Raw genomic sequence first — 15,508 nt, 5'->3', positions numbered from 1 at the left:
CTGGGCAAGTCACTTAACCCTTATTGCCTAGCCCTTACCATTCTTCTTCCTTGGAACCAATACACAGTATTGATTCCAAGATGGAAGGTAAGGGTTAAAAAAAAAAAAGTAGGGTGATAGAGTCATGTTTGAAGAAAAGCAAAAAGGAGTGAGTGGGAGAGAAAGTAAGAGAGAGAGAGAGAGTGTGCGTGTGTGTTTGTGTTTGTTTGTGTACACACATTGGAGGTGAGGTAAGGAAAGCCTTGAAAACTTGGAGGGGGCCAGCTTATGAAGATCAGACCTTTGCTTTTAGGAAAAGCAATTTGTCAACAGACGGGTGTCAGGAGACATTTGAGGCACTGGGAGACCAAGTAGCCAGCTATCTCAGTAGTCCACACAGGATGATTGCAATGTTAGAGGAGAGAAGGGGATATACATGAGAGATTTTTATAATGATAAAACTGACTGGTCTTGACCACAGATGGATTATACAGGATGAGAGAAAGTGAAGAGTCAAGGATGACACCTATGTTGGAACCTAGATAACTGGGAAGATAGTGGTGTCCTTGATAGTAACAGGGAAGTGATACTAGAAGAATTGTTTTCTTTGTATTTTGGCAAATAAAAATCCACTCTTGTCAAATCTCTTGTAACATGGTCTATTTTCCCACTGATCTTTCTAAAAGACAAATGCTCAAGGGTTTTACTAATTTGATTCTATAGCAGTGTATGCCACTTTCACATTCAGCATTAAATTAAGCAACTTAAAAAGAAAACCAGAATGCAAATCCTAGAATCTTGTTACACAATCTGCAACTGAAATCAATTCTTTAGCAAATGCTGGATACAGGACAAGTACCATTGTTTAATTTTTGTATACCTTGTAGTTTTCTTACCATATATGATGCAAAGATAAGAACACGCTTGTGTTTCCCACAGGGCCACTGAGGATCATCAAGGAGATTAGGATTATATTCTATTGAATCACCAGTCTCACTTCCTAGAAGCACAAACAACAGCATCAGGCATAGGTATAAAGCCAAAATTGCTTTCAGATGAAAGGCACTTATAAATATTTAGTATTTCCCCCCCCCTTTAACTGATTTTGATTTCAGTTTCTTTTTTTCTTATGTCACCATGGAGTTCAAATGCTGCTTTAGACAGTAATTAGCTGTGTGATCTTGGATAAGTCTCAGCTTCTGTCTGCCTCAATTTCCTTATCTGGAAAATAACAGTGCCTACCTCACAGAATTGTTTTGAGGTCAAATGAGAGAGCATGTAAAGTGTTTTGTAAATTGCTATATAAACAATACCAATGATAACAGTAATAGAATGATTAAGTGGGGGAAAAAAATTAAAGGTTCTTTATAAGGAACAGGAAAGGATGTCATATTTATTGGTCCCTGATCTACTGAGGATAGGACAAGCAGAAGGGGTCTAATGAGTCCATTCATTGAGAATTTCTTCTTCCCTTCTCACCTCATTACCCAGATGCCTTTTGCTAAGATTTCCTCTCTTTACCCTTGTCTCACATGAAGAGATAGGCTACTTTGTCAAGGCTAACCTGCACAAGGAGCACAAGCCTGTCCTCCCCAATAGACTGCCTCCTCATTCATTCCTATTCTCTCACTTCTCTCCCTGCATACTGGCAGTTTTGCTACTGCTTATAAACATGGTTATGTCCCCAACCTTTAAAAACTCACTTGCTCTATCCATCCCCATAGTTCCTTATCTTTCCTCCCTTTTGTGGCTAAACTCCTTGAGTTTAAAAGGTGTTTTTAATTTCCTCTTATTCTCTTTTAAACTTTCTACAGTCTGGTTCTTGACCTGGTCATTCAACCACAAATGTTCTCTCCAATGCTACTGACAACTTCTTAACTGACAAATCTCAGTCTTCTTAATTCTGACTCTTCTTGATTACTCTGAAAAGACGTTCACACTATCAATCACTTGCTTTTTTATGACACTGTATTCTCCCTAGGTTTTCATTATTATTCTCTCCTATTTCTCATTTCGTTTGACCACTCTTCAATTTTCTTTGCTAAATCTTCCAATGATGCCCTGAAGAGCAGTTAAACTTAACATGTCGGGGGCAGTTGGGTAGCACAGTGGATTGAGAGCCAGGCCTAGAGACAGGGAGGTCCTGGGTTCAAATCTGACCTTAGACATTTCCCAGCTGTGTGACCCTGGGCAAGTCACTTAATCCCCATTGCCTAGCACTTCTGCCTTGGAACCAATACACAGTATTGACTCCAAGACGGAAGGTAAGGGTTTAAAAAAAACAACAAAAAACTTAACATGTCTACAGCTGAACTCATCTATATCTTCAAATACATCTCTTACTGTTGAGGGCTGTAAGATTAAAATTAATATTCAATAGCTCCAAGTATTATATTTATAAGATTTATTAATAATCATTTGAAGTAGAGGAAAATAAGACAAAAGTAAAGCTTGAGTGAAGAGAAGGTTTTTCCTTCCATGATAGCTGGAGAAGAGTTGAGAGGCGGGGTTACGGAAACTTTATCTCCAAAACTTAAGGTCTTAATGTGAGAATGAAAGTGGGAATCTGGGAAATGGAGTCCTGGAGTACAAAATTCTAATTACACAGGGCACTATCAGTCCTCTACTCATCCTAGACTTTCAATATAAGAGTCATGCCTCGTCACTTTAGTTTCTCTATATGTGTTGCTAAGGCCTGTCATTTTCTCTGTCTTTGTAATATCTTGCATATATATCCACCTTTTCTCTTCTGATACTGTCTCTGTGCTAGTGTAGACCCTGATCACTTCAACCTTGGACTACTGCAATATAGCTTGCTGATTGGTCTTTGGGTCATAAGCATCTGGGTCAAGGTGATCTTCCTAAAAAGTAAAGATCTGATCATGCCATTATTCCTCTATACTCCAGCGGCTCTCTAGCTCTTTCAGGATCAAATATAAAATACGCTGGCATTCAAAGCCTTCTTGCATCCTCCCATTCCCCCACCCCTTCAGGCCTTCAGTTTAGAAACAGGAACCTCCTTGCTATTGCTGTTTTTTTCAAACCCTTACCTTCCATCTTGGAATCAATACTGTGTACTGGTTCCAAGGCAGAAGTGCTAGGCAATGGGGATTAAGTGACTTGCCCAGGGTCACACAGCTGGGAAATTTCTGAGGTAAGATTTGAACCTAGCACCTCCCATCTCTAGGCCTGGCTCTCAATCCACTGGGCTACCCAGCTGCCCCCTGTTGCTGTTTCTTGAATAAAACATTCTGTATTCTGACCCCCTGCATTTCCACTGGTTATTTCTCTATGCATGAAATGTTCTCTCTCCTCATCTTTGCTTCTTAGCTTCCAAAAAGTTCCAATTACAAAAAGTTCCAATTAAAATTATCCACCTTCTATAGGAATCTTTTCCTAATCTCTCTTAATTCTAATGTTTTCTCTCTGTTATTTATAATTTATACAGCTTTTGCCTTTCTTTGTATCCCCAGAGATTAGCACAGTGCCTGGTATACAGTAGGCACTAATTAAGTGTTGACTGACCGAAACTATAGGGTGAGGGATTTAATTATTTATTTATTTTTGGAACCCTTATCTTTCGCCTTAGAATCAATACTATGTATTGGTTCCAAGGCAGAAGAGCAGTGAGGGTGAAGCAGTGGGGGTTAAGTGACTTGCCCAGGGTCACACAGCTAGGAAGTGTCTGAGGCCAGATTTGAGCCCAAGCCCTCCTGTCTCTAGGCCTGGCTCTCAAACCACTGAGCTACCCAACTGCCCTATGAAGTATGTTACATTAAATGGAAAAATTTCCTGGTTGGGAGGCAAGCTGCAGAATTTTGCTCTGTAATGGTAAACTAGATCTTCATCTTTCTGAAATGGGATAAATGTGTTCCCATTAAATGGACATATGGTATGTGTATTAGTGTAGGAAAATGCCAACAGCCCCACATACCCACTGGTGTTTTTTGGTATTTGGTATTTCTTTGGGTTTATTCACTCTCAAAGTGAGGAATGAGGACATTAGGGAGATTCTCCTAGGCATATGCTTAATGCAAACGGTCAAAGAGATATGCCCTTCACAGATCTAGTCAATTGTGAAGGAGTGGTAAGAGAAAAAAGAAAAATGTAAATTTTGAGTCAACTACAATTTTTAGATAGGCCCAAAGATGAAAATTGTTTTCTTGACTAAAACTGAACTTGCATATTTCCTCCCTGCAGTAGGGGGAGAACATAGTTTTCTATTAATGAAACTCTCAGATATTTGTTAAAATAAATGTTGCACTTAATAGTGAAAATGTGGTGAGATTAAGTAAATGAGCCTACATATTGGGTATTGTTTATTGGTTTTCTGTTTTGTTTTTGCTTATCCTCTTTTGCTTTTTGTTCTGCCAGAGGTACTGACAGAAGTTAAAATTTGTCAAAAATAAGTGTTGAAGGGTGGTTAGATAGCACAGTAGATAGAATGCCAGGACAGGAATTGAGAGCACCTGGATTCAAAACTGGCCTTAGAGTCCTGTGTGACCCTTGGTAATTCATGTAACCCCAGTGGCCTAGTCCTTACCACTCTTTTGCCTTAGACACAAAGTAAGGATTAAAAAAAGAAGAGAAAAAGAGAAATAATACAAGAAAAAGAAAGTAGGGGTAGCTAGGTAGTACAGTGGATAGAATGCCAGGCCTGGAAGCAGGAGGTCCTGGATTCAAATATTACTCCAGATACTTCCTAGCTGTGTGACCTGGGCAAATCACTTAACCCCAATTGCCTAACCCTTACCACTCTTCTGCTTTGGTAAGGGTTAAAACAAAAAACAGCAACAACAAAAACAGTTAAAAATACCATACAATTAAAAGGTAGTATTATGATGTCACTTAGTGAAGCAGCACTGTCATCAAATGGCTAATTTAAGCTAGATGAACTTTTGTGAGATCTGAGCTAGAATGACATGGGCTGAAGTAAAGAACCAAATTAGTTCTAAACACAAACACTAAAAATAACAGAATGTAATATAATGCTTTCTTGCAAGTCTGTTATGTAATTAGAATTTTGTACCCCAGGACTCCATTTCCCAGAACCCTACTTTTGTCCTCACATTACATCCTTACATTTTGGACACAGTTTTGTGTAGCTCTGCCCTTGCTCTCTTCTCCCGTTTTCACGGTCTGATAAACTTGTCTTTACTCAGGCTTTATCTATTTCCTCTACTTCAAGTGATTATTAATACATATTATGAAATATAATACTTGGGAGTTATTGGATATTTATTTAATCTTACATTTCTAAACAAATTCCTAGATAATTTTTCCAAATATAATTTAAAAAATTTACTCTTGGCTTCCTTAGTTTTGCCTAACCCTTTATCAATCAGCTTTCTCCATTTTGTCCAGTATTCATTCTTTCTAAGTATGTAATAAAAAATATTAAAACAGATTTTAAATTGATTTAATTTCAACTGCTTGTCAAGTCATTACTGCTAGCATGTAATTAAGTTTTTGTATATTAAATTCTCTTTAACTTTTTCATTCTCCCTCATCAATCCATCCTTCACACAGCTGCTGCCAAAGTGATATTCCAAAAGAACAGAGCTGACCATGTCATGCTTGAGAGACTCCGAGGTGCCCTTATAGGTTCTAGGATCAAATACAAACTCCCACTTTCCATTTATAGCTCTTCACAATATGGCTCCAGCCAACCCAGCCACACATCTGTTACATATGACTTTACTTCCACTCTGGAATCTGGTTAAATGGGCTTTTCTAGCTGTCTTTCAAACATGACTTCCTCTCCCTTGGAACCATTTGCTTCTTTCAGAACTCAACTAAAGTGCCACTGTAAGACATTTCCTTATTCTTTCAACTGCTAGTTACTCTCTGTCAGAAATTCCATTGTATTTACTGTGTATATATTTTATATCAACTTGAATGTGTACATGCTTCTCTCGAGAGAATGTAAACTTTTTGAGGGCAGCAATTGTTTTTGTTATTTCAGTTCTGGACACATAGGCTCTTTTAAAATCCTTACCTTTTGTTTTAGAATTGACACCAAGTATTGGTTTCAAGGCTGAAGATAGGTAAGAGCCAGGCATTTGGGGTTAAGTGACTTAGCCAGGGGCACACAATGAGGAAGTATCTGAGGACACTTTTTGAACCCAGGAACCTCCCATCTCCAGGTCTGGTGTTCTGAGCCACCTAGCTGCCTTCATACAGAGGTTCTTTTTTTTTTTTAAACCCTTACCTTCCATCTTAGAATCAATACAGCTAATGGCTGAAAACATATTCTAGTTTTGGAAGGCAGATCCCCACACACTGGCTTAAGGTGACTATTGGAAAGGCTGTTCCATGTAAGAGCCTAGGAAACAGGTAAGGGTAGAGAAGAGTTCCATCCTAGCCCAATATCTGCCAATTTTTATTTTTTAACTAAAGTGTTTTTTAAAAAAATCCTTCTGTCTTATAATCAATACTAAGTACAAGGCAGAAGAATGATGAGAGCTAGGCAATGGAGGTTAAGAGACTTGCCCAGAGTAATATAGGTAGGAAGTGTCTGAGGCCAGATTTGAACCCCAAACCTCTTATTTCTAGGCCTGGCTCTCAATCCATTGAGCCACCCAGCTGCCCCCTCACACATAGATTCTTAAATAAATCCTTGTACATTGATTAGTGATCTGAAAGAAAACTTTATGCTATAAAACTGCCTACCTAACTCTGTACCTGATGGCACAGATTTAGCTGTTGCAGATTTGTATCTTGACCCAGGCAGAGTTCGTGGAACACTGGATCGAGGCTGAGATGCTGCAGTGTGATTATCACTCTTATGTGTGACAAGGGCATTCGTTGGATACAAAAACTTGGCATAAGATACTACCTGAAAAACAAGTCTACGTTCAGTATTAATTTTTCTCAATTGGCTTGAGGTACACAAAAAACAAACAAACCCCAAACAACCCCTTCTCCAAAACAAGATTCAGGAAGCTTTTCTTGATGTTGAATGTAATGCTGATAATAAAGTGCAAAAATGAACCCCTTCCCAACTGTTTACTTAGGATGAGGGAAAGAATCACACTCATGGGTAACCTTTTTAATTTTACATTTTTCCCCCCCTTTACTTACATTAATAGTTCAGTTTTATTTTAGTGAACTCCTGATAGAAATTAATGTGTTTATTTGGATATTTCCACAGAAGCTTTTCCATTGAAAAACTAGCATCTGATTAAAAATCCATTCTTTTAATGTATGTGTTTATATGTGATCGAAATGAATATTTTACATATTACCACTGTTTTGATAATCTGTAGTTATCCTGCCTAGTGTCATGCCACTTTATAAGTCATGCCTTCAAATAATCCCTATAAAGGCATCACATAATATAATGAAATTGAAAAGGATTAGTGCTGTGTGATATGAGATTTAAGACACATTCCTCCAAATCAGAGGGAATCTGCTTACGTGGTTTTTGTTTCTGTTAAAGTAGCTAGTTTAAAATCCAGCTTATTTAGAAAAATACAATCAGAAGTGCAAATGGAATTTTAATGTGTCTATTTCCCACAGGGTTTCCCTCCTATTTATATCTTTCAATTAATTACAGACATTTATATACCTAAATTTAAAACAAAAGTTTAAATGTTTAGTTTTTTCAACAATCTAAGAAATTATGACTTCAAAAATACCATAAACAACAATTAGCATTAACTACTATGAAAATATGAAGATTATTTTCTTACTTTTCCATCAGCACCAAGCTCAACTCCTTCCAACACAAAGACCATCTCAGAAGACACTGAAACCCCACCAGATGGATGCCTCTGTTTCTGGCTTTCTATCTTCATGTCACTGTAAAAGTATTTAGATCAAAGATGGTATATTCTAGAATGATGAAGTTCCTTCCTTCTATAGTAAATGAACTGTTGAGGTTGGGAGGAAAGTGAGAAAGAAGGAAGAGGAGAAAAGAGTGGCTGGGTTTTTAAAAAAATCATCAATACTGATGAAGATTTTAGATTTTTTTTTCTATTTCTCCATGAAAAATCAGTTGTATACATCTATATCAATAAGCAACTGAAAATGCAAATAGAATCTGGATGTTCATAGGAATAAAACTGGGTTAAAGCGATTCAAAATTTAAATATTTATCAGAAAGATATTAGGAAATTCTCTCATATTTTATGTTGATTCCTTTCCACGATAGCTACCAATCTGCTATATAATACTATTTTTCTATAAGTCAAAATAAAATTTATATCAACCAATAAACATTTACTGAGCACCACTACCTACCTTTGTTTAAAGGAATGTGCACATTTCATAGGCAAATTCATAGGGAAAATCAAATTGTAGAAATACACACCCAGTGTATTTAGCTTTAGAAACTGCTGCTATGACTGGGTTTTCCCACACCAAGAGAAGAATGTTTTTTTCTATTATTGACTATTTTTATAGTATGTTTGCACACAATACTATTTCTACTGCTAAACATCCGTTTCCTTCCATAAATTATGTACAGGACAATCAAGTGGACAGGATGTGAGAGAATACAATTGTTTTTCACCTAGAGTAAAGGAACAATAAAGGCAATCTATCTATAAAAAGAGTCCCAAAAGAAACAGTTAAGAAAAGTTACACAAAACTACTTCAAAAATGCTAATAGAATATGAATAATTTTAGTCCATAGGAAGCTGAATTAGATCAAACTTTCACTAAATTTTAAATGCTGTCATCTCTACTTTGGGGATAATTCTCCAATAATTTTAAAATGTCTGAATTTAAGAGGATGAGCTTTGTTTTTATATTCTCAACAAACACACTTCCCCTGGACTCTGTTATCCTAGGTGGCTTTTAAATCATATCACATATACAACACCTTGCATATTACTGATGGTCTTATCAAGCTTCTGACAAGATGAAGCCACAACAGAATGGCAGAAAGCACAGTGCTCATCATGAAGATGTTTTTTGTTCAGCTGTCAATCATGTCCAACTTTTCATGACCTTATTTGGGGTTTCTCTTGGCACAGAAACTGCAATGGTTTGCCATTTCCTTCCAGGTCATTTTACAGACGAGGAAACTGAGGCAAACAGGGTTAAGTGACTTGCCTAGGGGTCACACAGCTAATAAATGTCCAAGGCCAGATTTGAACTCAGGAAGAGGAGTTTTCCTGACTCCAGGTTCAGTATTCTACCTCCTGAATCACCTAGCTGATGCACAATGCAGATGTTACAATAAATAATAATAAAAGCAAACAATAAATCACATATCATGTTTGTTGTGAAACTTGTCAGATCTATTAAAGTAATTTATTTACCTGATTCGAATGCTTTCTCCATAAGGCAAAATAGAAAATGCTGCACACAGGGACCTTTTAGCACAAATCAGAACTATTCTGAAAAGCAATTGAGAAAACAAATGATGACATAGGAAAGGTCTACAAAGTTAGAACTACAAGCTAAATATTTGTTGTTGTTCAGTTGTTTTTTGACTCTTCATGACCCCATGGGGTTTTCTTGGATTATAGTGGTTTATTATTTCCTTCTCTGGTTCATTTTACAGATGAGAAACTAAGGCCTACATGGTTATGTGAGTTGCTCAGAGTCACACAGCTAGTAAGTATCTGAGGCCAGACTGAACTAGGAAGAGGAGTCTTCCTGACTCTAAGTCTGATGTTCTGGGCCAACTAGCTACGCCTTGCTATCCCACCCTTCCTCTAAATTACATACTATATGCAAAGCACAATGATGGGACATTGCCTTAAATATTTTCTTCTACCTAAAAAAGCAAGCACCTATCTCACTTTTTTTTTTAAACCCCTACCTTCTGGTCTTAGAATATTGTGGCAGAAGAGTGGTAAGGGCTAGGCAATTGGAGTAAAGTGACTTGCTCAGGGTCTCATAGCTGGGAAGTATCTGAGGTCAGATTTGAACCTAGGACCTCCTGTCTCTAGGCCTGGCTCTCAATCCACTGAACCACCCAGATGCCCCCACATACTTCATTCTTAAGCAACTCGGAAGATGGAAATTTTTCTGTTATTCCCTCACTGAGATGCCCAAGTCTAGTAGGTTTAGTGTCACTAAAAACATTACGGGCCACATCAAGCATATAGTCTGAGGCTGGGAACCTGTTGACAACTTGGAGGTTCCTCTGAGTAGTGATTTTCTTTTGGTTATTAAGAGTTGAAAACCAATAGCTTGGGATTTGATCAACCCGTGTTGGTTTCTCCCTCTTTCCACCAGTACCAAATCACATTATAATGATGATAATTGGCATCAATAGTTAACCCTTAACTGATCGAGGATGGCTGAATCATACATGTGCCAGATTAACAAGAGGGCTTGGGAAAGGGTCTCTATGTGGATGGCTAGACAGGGTTATTCCTGGATCTGGCCATCTCCACAGCTTCACCAGCAACCTTCCTGACCTAGAGAAATCTTGGTGCTGGGGTTTTGATCTGTGGATGGGGTGCCAGTCTATATTGGCAATATACCAACTAATTTAGGACCCTCCCCCCCACCCCCAATTAATTTACTCCCCAGATCTGGACATATCCTTCATGACCAACATGACCAACAGATTAAATTAACTCTGCCATTCCTTAGAATTTAAGCTCTTTGAATGCTGAGTCTGTCATATATATATCCAGAGTTTGGCACATAGTGCTTAAAAAATGCTTTTCTATTCATTTTTGGTTATTATTTGCTCATGAAAAGTTAGTTAGTACCTAAAGCAAAAGACAGGGAATTTGCTCAATTAATGAGGTAAAGCTTTAATGTCAGGAGTCAAAAGATCCTATCAAAACCTTTCTTCTTGTGACCCAGGTTTTTAATACTCTCATTCCTATCCACCCCACAACTAAAGATGGTACATTCTAGATAGTGATTGCTTAACAAAAGCTTGCTAAATAAAAATATCACATTTGTTTTTTAAATTTTTGCTCTGGGAGTCTGAATAAGTGAGATTCACTTTGTCCAACACTATTTTGTATCCTTAGCCTCATAAATATATTTCAGTGGTCACAAGAGGCAAACCGGCAATGTAGAAAGAATGCTACATTTGAAATTACAGTTCAAAGCCTATGCTATTTTCTGCTGATCAGTAGTACCATGGTCTTCGACTCCCTGGTCCTAAGTTTCCCTATCAAGAAATTAAAACGTTTAGATTTATGGCTTGTCTCTTCTAACTCTAAATTTAGGGTCCTAAAGGATTAGGCAAGTGTGAACCAGACCAAATTCATTATTCCTACCAAAAGACAAATTTATAACAATAAGTCATTCCACAATTAATGGTCTGAAGATTATGAACAAGTAGTTCTTGAAGGAAGAGAGACAAGCTATCTATAGCAAGATGAAAAAGAAATTCTAAATCACTAAAGCAAGTCTGAGATTTTACTTCATATACATCCATTTGGCAAAATAAAGAAAATGTCATTGGAGGGATTGTGGGGAAAACACAAACATATACTGTTGGAGCTGTGAAATGGCTCAAACTATTCTGGAAAGCAATTTGGAACCATATACTTCCAAAGTTACTGCTTTTTTACTCAGTCATACCACTACTATGATTATACACCAATGAGATCAAAGAAAGAGGAAAAGGACCCAGATGTACAAAAATACTGTTAGCAACTCTTTGTGGTGGCAAAGAACTGTAAACTACTAGGTTTCTCATCAATTGGGTAATAACTGAACAAATCATGGTATATGAATGTAATGAAACATTACTGTGCTTAAATGAAGAAAGCGATGATTTTAGAGACCTGGGAAAACTTGTTTGGTCTAATGCAGAGTGAAGTGAACATAACCTGAAAAACAATTTATATTATAACATCAGTATTGTACAAATGAATAATTCTGAAAGATTTATGAACTCTGGTCAATGAAATAACTACATTTCCAGAAGACTGTTGCATCATTGCTCATATCATGATACTGTGAAGATTGGATTTGGCCATCTCCTGATTGTAACAATGAAGATACTTAGCTCTTCCTTTATTGTGAAGATTAAATTGTAATCTCCTGTCTATTTTTAGATTTTAATCCCCAAAGTGTTAGTTAATTCAGTATTTAAAGTAGGTCTACCCATTTTAACTTAAGGTGTTAACTAACTACAAAGGGTATGACACCCATTTCATACATTGAATGGGTAGTTCTGGAGAGGAGAATCTGTTGTGATTGGTAGATGTAAAAATTTAGGAGAGGTGACACAAGAGAAAAAGGGCTTTAAATAGAGGAAGCAGAGGCACACGGGGAGAGATTAAGATCATTCAGTCACTCAGAGTTGGACTGGAAGAGGACACACTGAGTTGGAGCGAATAGATAGTTGAGAGACTGGAAGACAGACACTCAGACTTGGAGTAAAGACACTTGCTGTGGAACTGGATCCCTGGAGGAGCTTGTACAGGAGACCTCAGACTGCTTTCCTTTTAGACAGTCACCGGTCACTGTGGTGAGTTAAAGGCTGACTTAGTTTCCTTGCCTTTCTGGAGGTGTGAACCTTAGAGAAAGGCCCATTGTCTTGAGACTCCTTTCCCCTGGCTGGGGCTTAGAATTTCTACCTGGCTCTGAGGAAGCCAGAGCTCTCTCTCCCTTTCTCTCTCCCCTTTTCTCTCTTCCTTAATATCTTCCCTCTACTATAAAATAAACTACAATAAATACACACACAGAAAAAAAAACAGAGAGAACATGGACTAATCTGAAGAATAAGAAATGTTATTTTGGGATGTGCCCAATTTGTTTTGCTTGACTGCATATATGAGACAAAGGTTCTTCTGTTTTCTGTAAGCAGGTAGGGGAAATGGGAGGGAGGAAAAAAATGTGTGATAATGGAAAAAAATTATTTGAAAAAAATCTATCTTGGCACATGTGTTAAACACACTCACCTTTATAATATGAAGCACATCCCAAATAATTCAGAATAAATTAAAAGAGCCAGAATTAATTTATAAGGGAAACTTATGTAAAATTAATCTTACATCTTCTACCTAAAATTCTACTTTTCAATTAAAATTAAGCCAGAATTTTTTTGAAGTTATATTGATTCCTTTTGCTTTCACATCAAATTTTTTCAAATATATTCCTTCCCCTGCCTTTCTCTTGTAAGAGATATTTTTTTAAAGAGTAAAAATAGAAAAGCTAACACACTGCTTCTGATAATATATGCCATATTTGACATAAATAATTCTCCACTTTTGTAGATCTTTTCTGAGGCCTAAGTTATGTTTCTAAAACACCTATTTTTATTGGTAGCCTATACCTCCTTTCTTATTTTTAACTTCTCTTTTAAATGTTTACTAAAAAATTCCAAGGGATGACTTGTAAATCTTACATGTTTTAAAATAAGCACTTCTCTGTGTGTGTGAATATATATGTGTACATACATGCATGTATTAATAACATGAAAAGGAAAGAAAAGCTGACCTAATAAGGGAAAAGAAGAATGTTAATTTCTAAATAGATGTATTTTCAAAAGATAAAAGACAAAAATATTTTGTCTGAACAGAACTTATTCTCTTCACCTGAAGTCTTCCTTTTCTGATGCCCAAAGCTGATAGGGTCTTTCTTTTGGAATTACCTTGTATATAGTTTGTACCAATTTATAACAGTACAGTTAGCATTTATATATCACTTTAGGGTTTACAAAGCACTTTACATCTGTTAATTCATTGGATTCTCATAACAACCCAGTAACTTGGGTGCTAATTATTGCTCATTTTTTTGTTTTATTGATTTTTGAAAATATTACAAACATTTATAGATTAATTCCACTTCATGAGAAATATCTTGTAATGAAGCAAGACAGTTAAGTAAAATTAATAATATAGTAACCTTAATGGAAGTTCATGCAAAACACATCTATGGTACCCCACCTAGATGTTAATTTTTCAGTGATATCTGACTCTGTGACCCCATTTTGGGTTTTCTTGGCAAAGGTATTGAGTTGTTTTCATTTCCTTTTCCAGCTCATTTTACAGAAGAGGAAACTGAGGCAAAGAGGGTCACATGGTTAGAAACTGTCTAAGACCAGATCTGAAGTCGGGAAGATAAGTCTTCCTGATTCTAAGTTCAGTTCTCTATCCATTGCACACTTTGCTACCCTGTAGTACCCCACCTCTTCTTTATTTAAAAAAAAAAAAGACAAATCTATTTTTTCTCCATCCCACATCCATACCTCATGAACAAATTTTTAAAAAAAGCCAAGTTATCATAATATGTATCTATAGTTAATAAAAAAATTTCCCCTAATGACTGTACACACACACACAAATATATATATACACACACACACACACATATATATACACACACACACACACATATATATACATATATATAATTTTTTAACCTAAATCCATTACCTCTTTGGAATGAATAGTATTATCTGTCCTTTGGAATCATAATGATTGAACTGATCATAGTTACAGCTTTAAAAGTTGTTGCATTATTGTATAAATTGTTCTCTTAGATCTGTTTATTTCATTCTTCATTAATTTATAAAAGTCTGAATAATTATTCATTTTGGTAATATTAATATTTTAGTATAAATTATTCTGTTTCTGCTCACTTCACTCTACATCAATTTATATAGATCTTTCCAAGTCTTTTTGAAATCATCTATTTCATCATTTCTAACAGCACAATAATATTCCATCATATACTTATATATCATAATTTATTCTGCTATTTCTTCATTATGGACATCCTCAGTTTCCAAATTTTTTTTCCCACCATAAAGAGAATTACTATAAATATTTTTGTACATATAGGACCTTTTCCTCTCTCTTTAATCTCTTGGATATATAACTTGTGCTGAAATAAATGAGTCAAAGAGAAAATGCATACTTTAGTAACTTTTAATATATAATTCCAAATTGTTTTCCAAAATGGTTGTAGCTATTCACAGATCCATCAACAATGGATCAATGTCCTTGTTTTCCCAAGCCCTTCTCACATTTATCATTTTCCTTTTTTTCCACTACCTTTGCCACTCTGATGGGTGTGAGCTCCCAATCATAGATAAGGAAACTGAGATACAGAGAGGTTAAATGACAAGTTTAGATGTTACACATAATAGGAAGTGCCTGGAGATTCTTAAGCAGGGGAATCAGTCAGACCTGTATTTTAGAAATGTTACTTGAAGATAAAAGTTTCAAGTTAATGTGGGTTTTTAAAGGACTAAGATTCTATTGTAAATGACGCCTCCTCCCAAAAAAACAGCTAGGTAGTATGGTGGATAGTGTCAGGTCTGGCGCTGGGAGGAGGGTTCAAATCTGGCCTCAAGACTGTCTTAGAATTGACACTAAGACAAAAGATAAGAGTTTAAAAACAACAACATGTTCAAGGCTTTGAAAATCTTTATATATAAACTTGCTCTATTGGTTTTATGATTATGAGTAGACTTGTAGAGCTAAGTATTTGGTATTTCTCTCTCTCTCTCTCTCTCTCTCTCTCTCTCTCTCTCTCTCTCTCTCTCTCTCTCTCTCACACACACACACACACACACAACACACACACACACACACACACACGAAGAAACACTCAGACCATGTAGAGTACATAGATCAACACACAATCA

At 36.4% G+C, this 15,508-nt stretch overlaps 1 protein-coding gene across 2 annotated transcripts in view; it reads right to left on the bottom strand.

Annotated features, from left to right (window-relative positions):
• CABLES2 (Cdk5 and Abl enzyme substrate 2) overlaps positions 1 to 15,508 on the bottom strand; it is a 41,929-nt gene that overhangs the window by 5,229 nt on the left and 21,192 nt on the right. For both annotated transcript variants that reach the window (XM_016428113.2, XM_056812872.1), the window contains 4 exons: positions 9,249 to 9,326; positions 7,674 to 7,782; positions 6,652 to 6,817; positions 876 to 979 (listed from right to left, as the gene is read on the bottom strand). In XM_016428113.2, the coding sequence (XP_016283599.2) occupies positions 876 to 979; positions 6,652 to 6,817; positions 7,674 to 7,782; positions 9,249 to 9,326 (457 nt within the window). The remainder of the gene's footprint in view (positions 1 to 875; positions 980 to 6,651; positions 6,818 to 7,673; positions 7,783 to 9,248; positions 9,327 to 15,508) is intronic.

This window comes from Monodelphis domestica, chromosome 1 (genome assembly GCF_027887165.1).
Source record: "Monodelphis domestica isolate mMonDom1 chromosome 1, mMonDom1.pri, whole genome shotgun sequence".
NCBI classification, from domain to species: domain Eukaryota; kingdom Metazoa; phylum Chordata; class Mammalia; order Didelphimorphia; family Didelphidae; genus Monodelphis; species Monodelphis domestica.
This window is presented reverse-complemented; position numbering and strand designations above follow the sequence as displayed.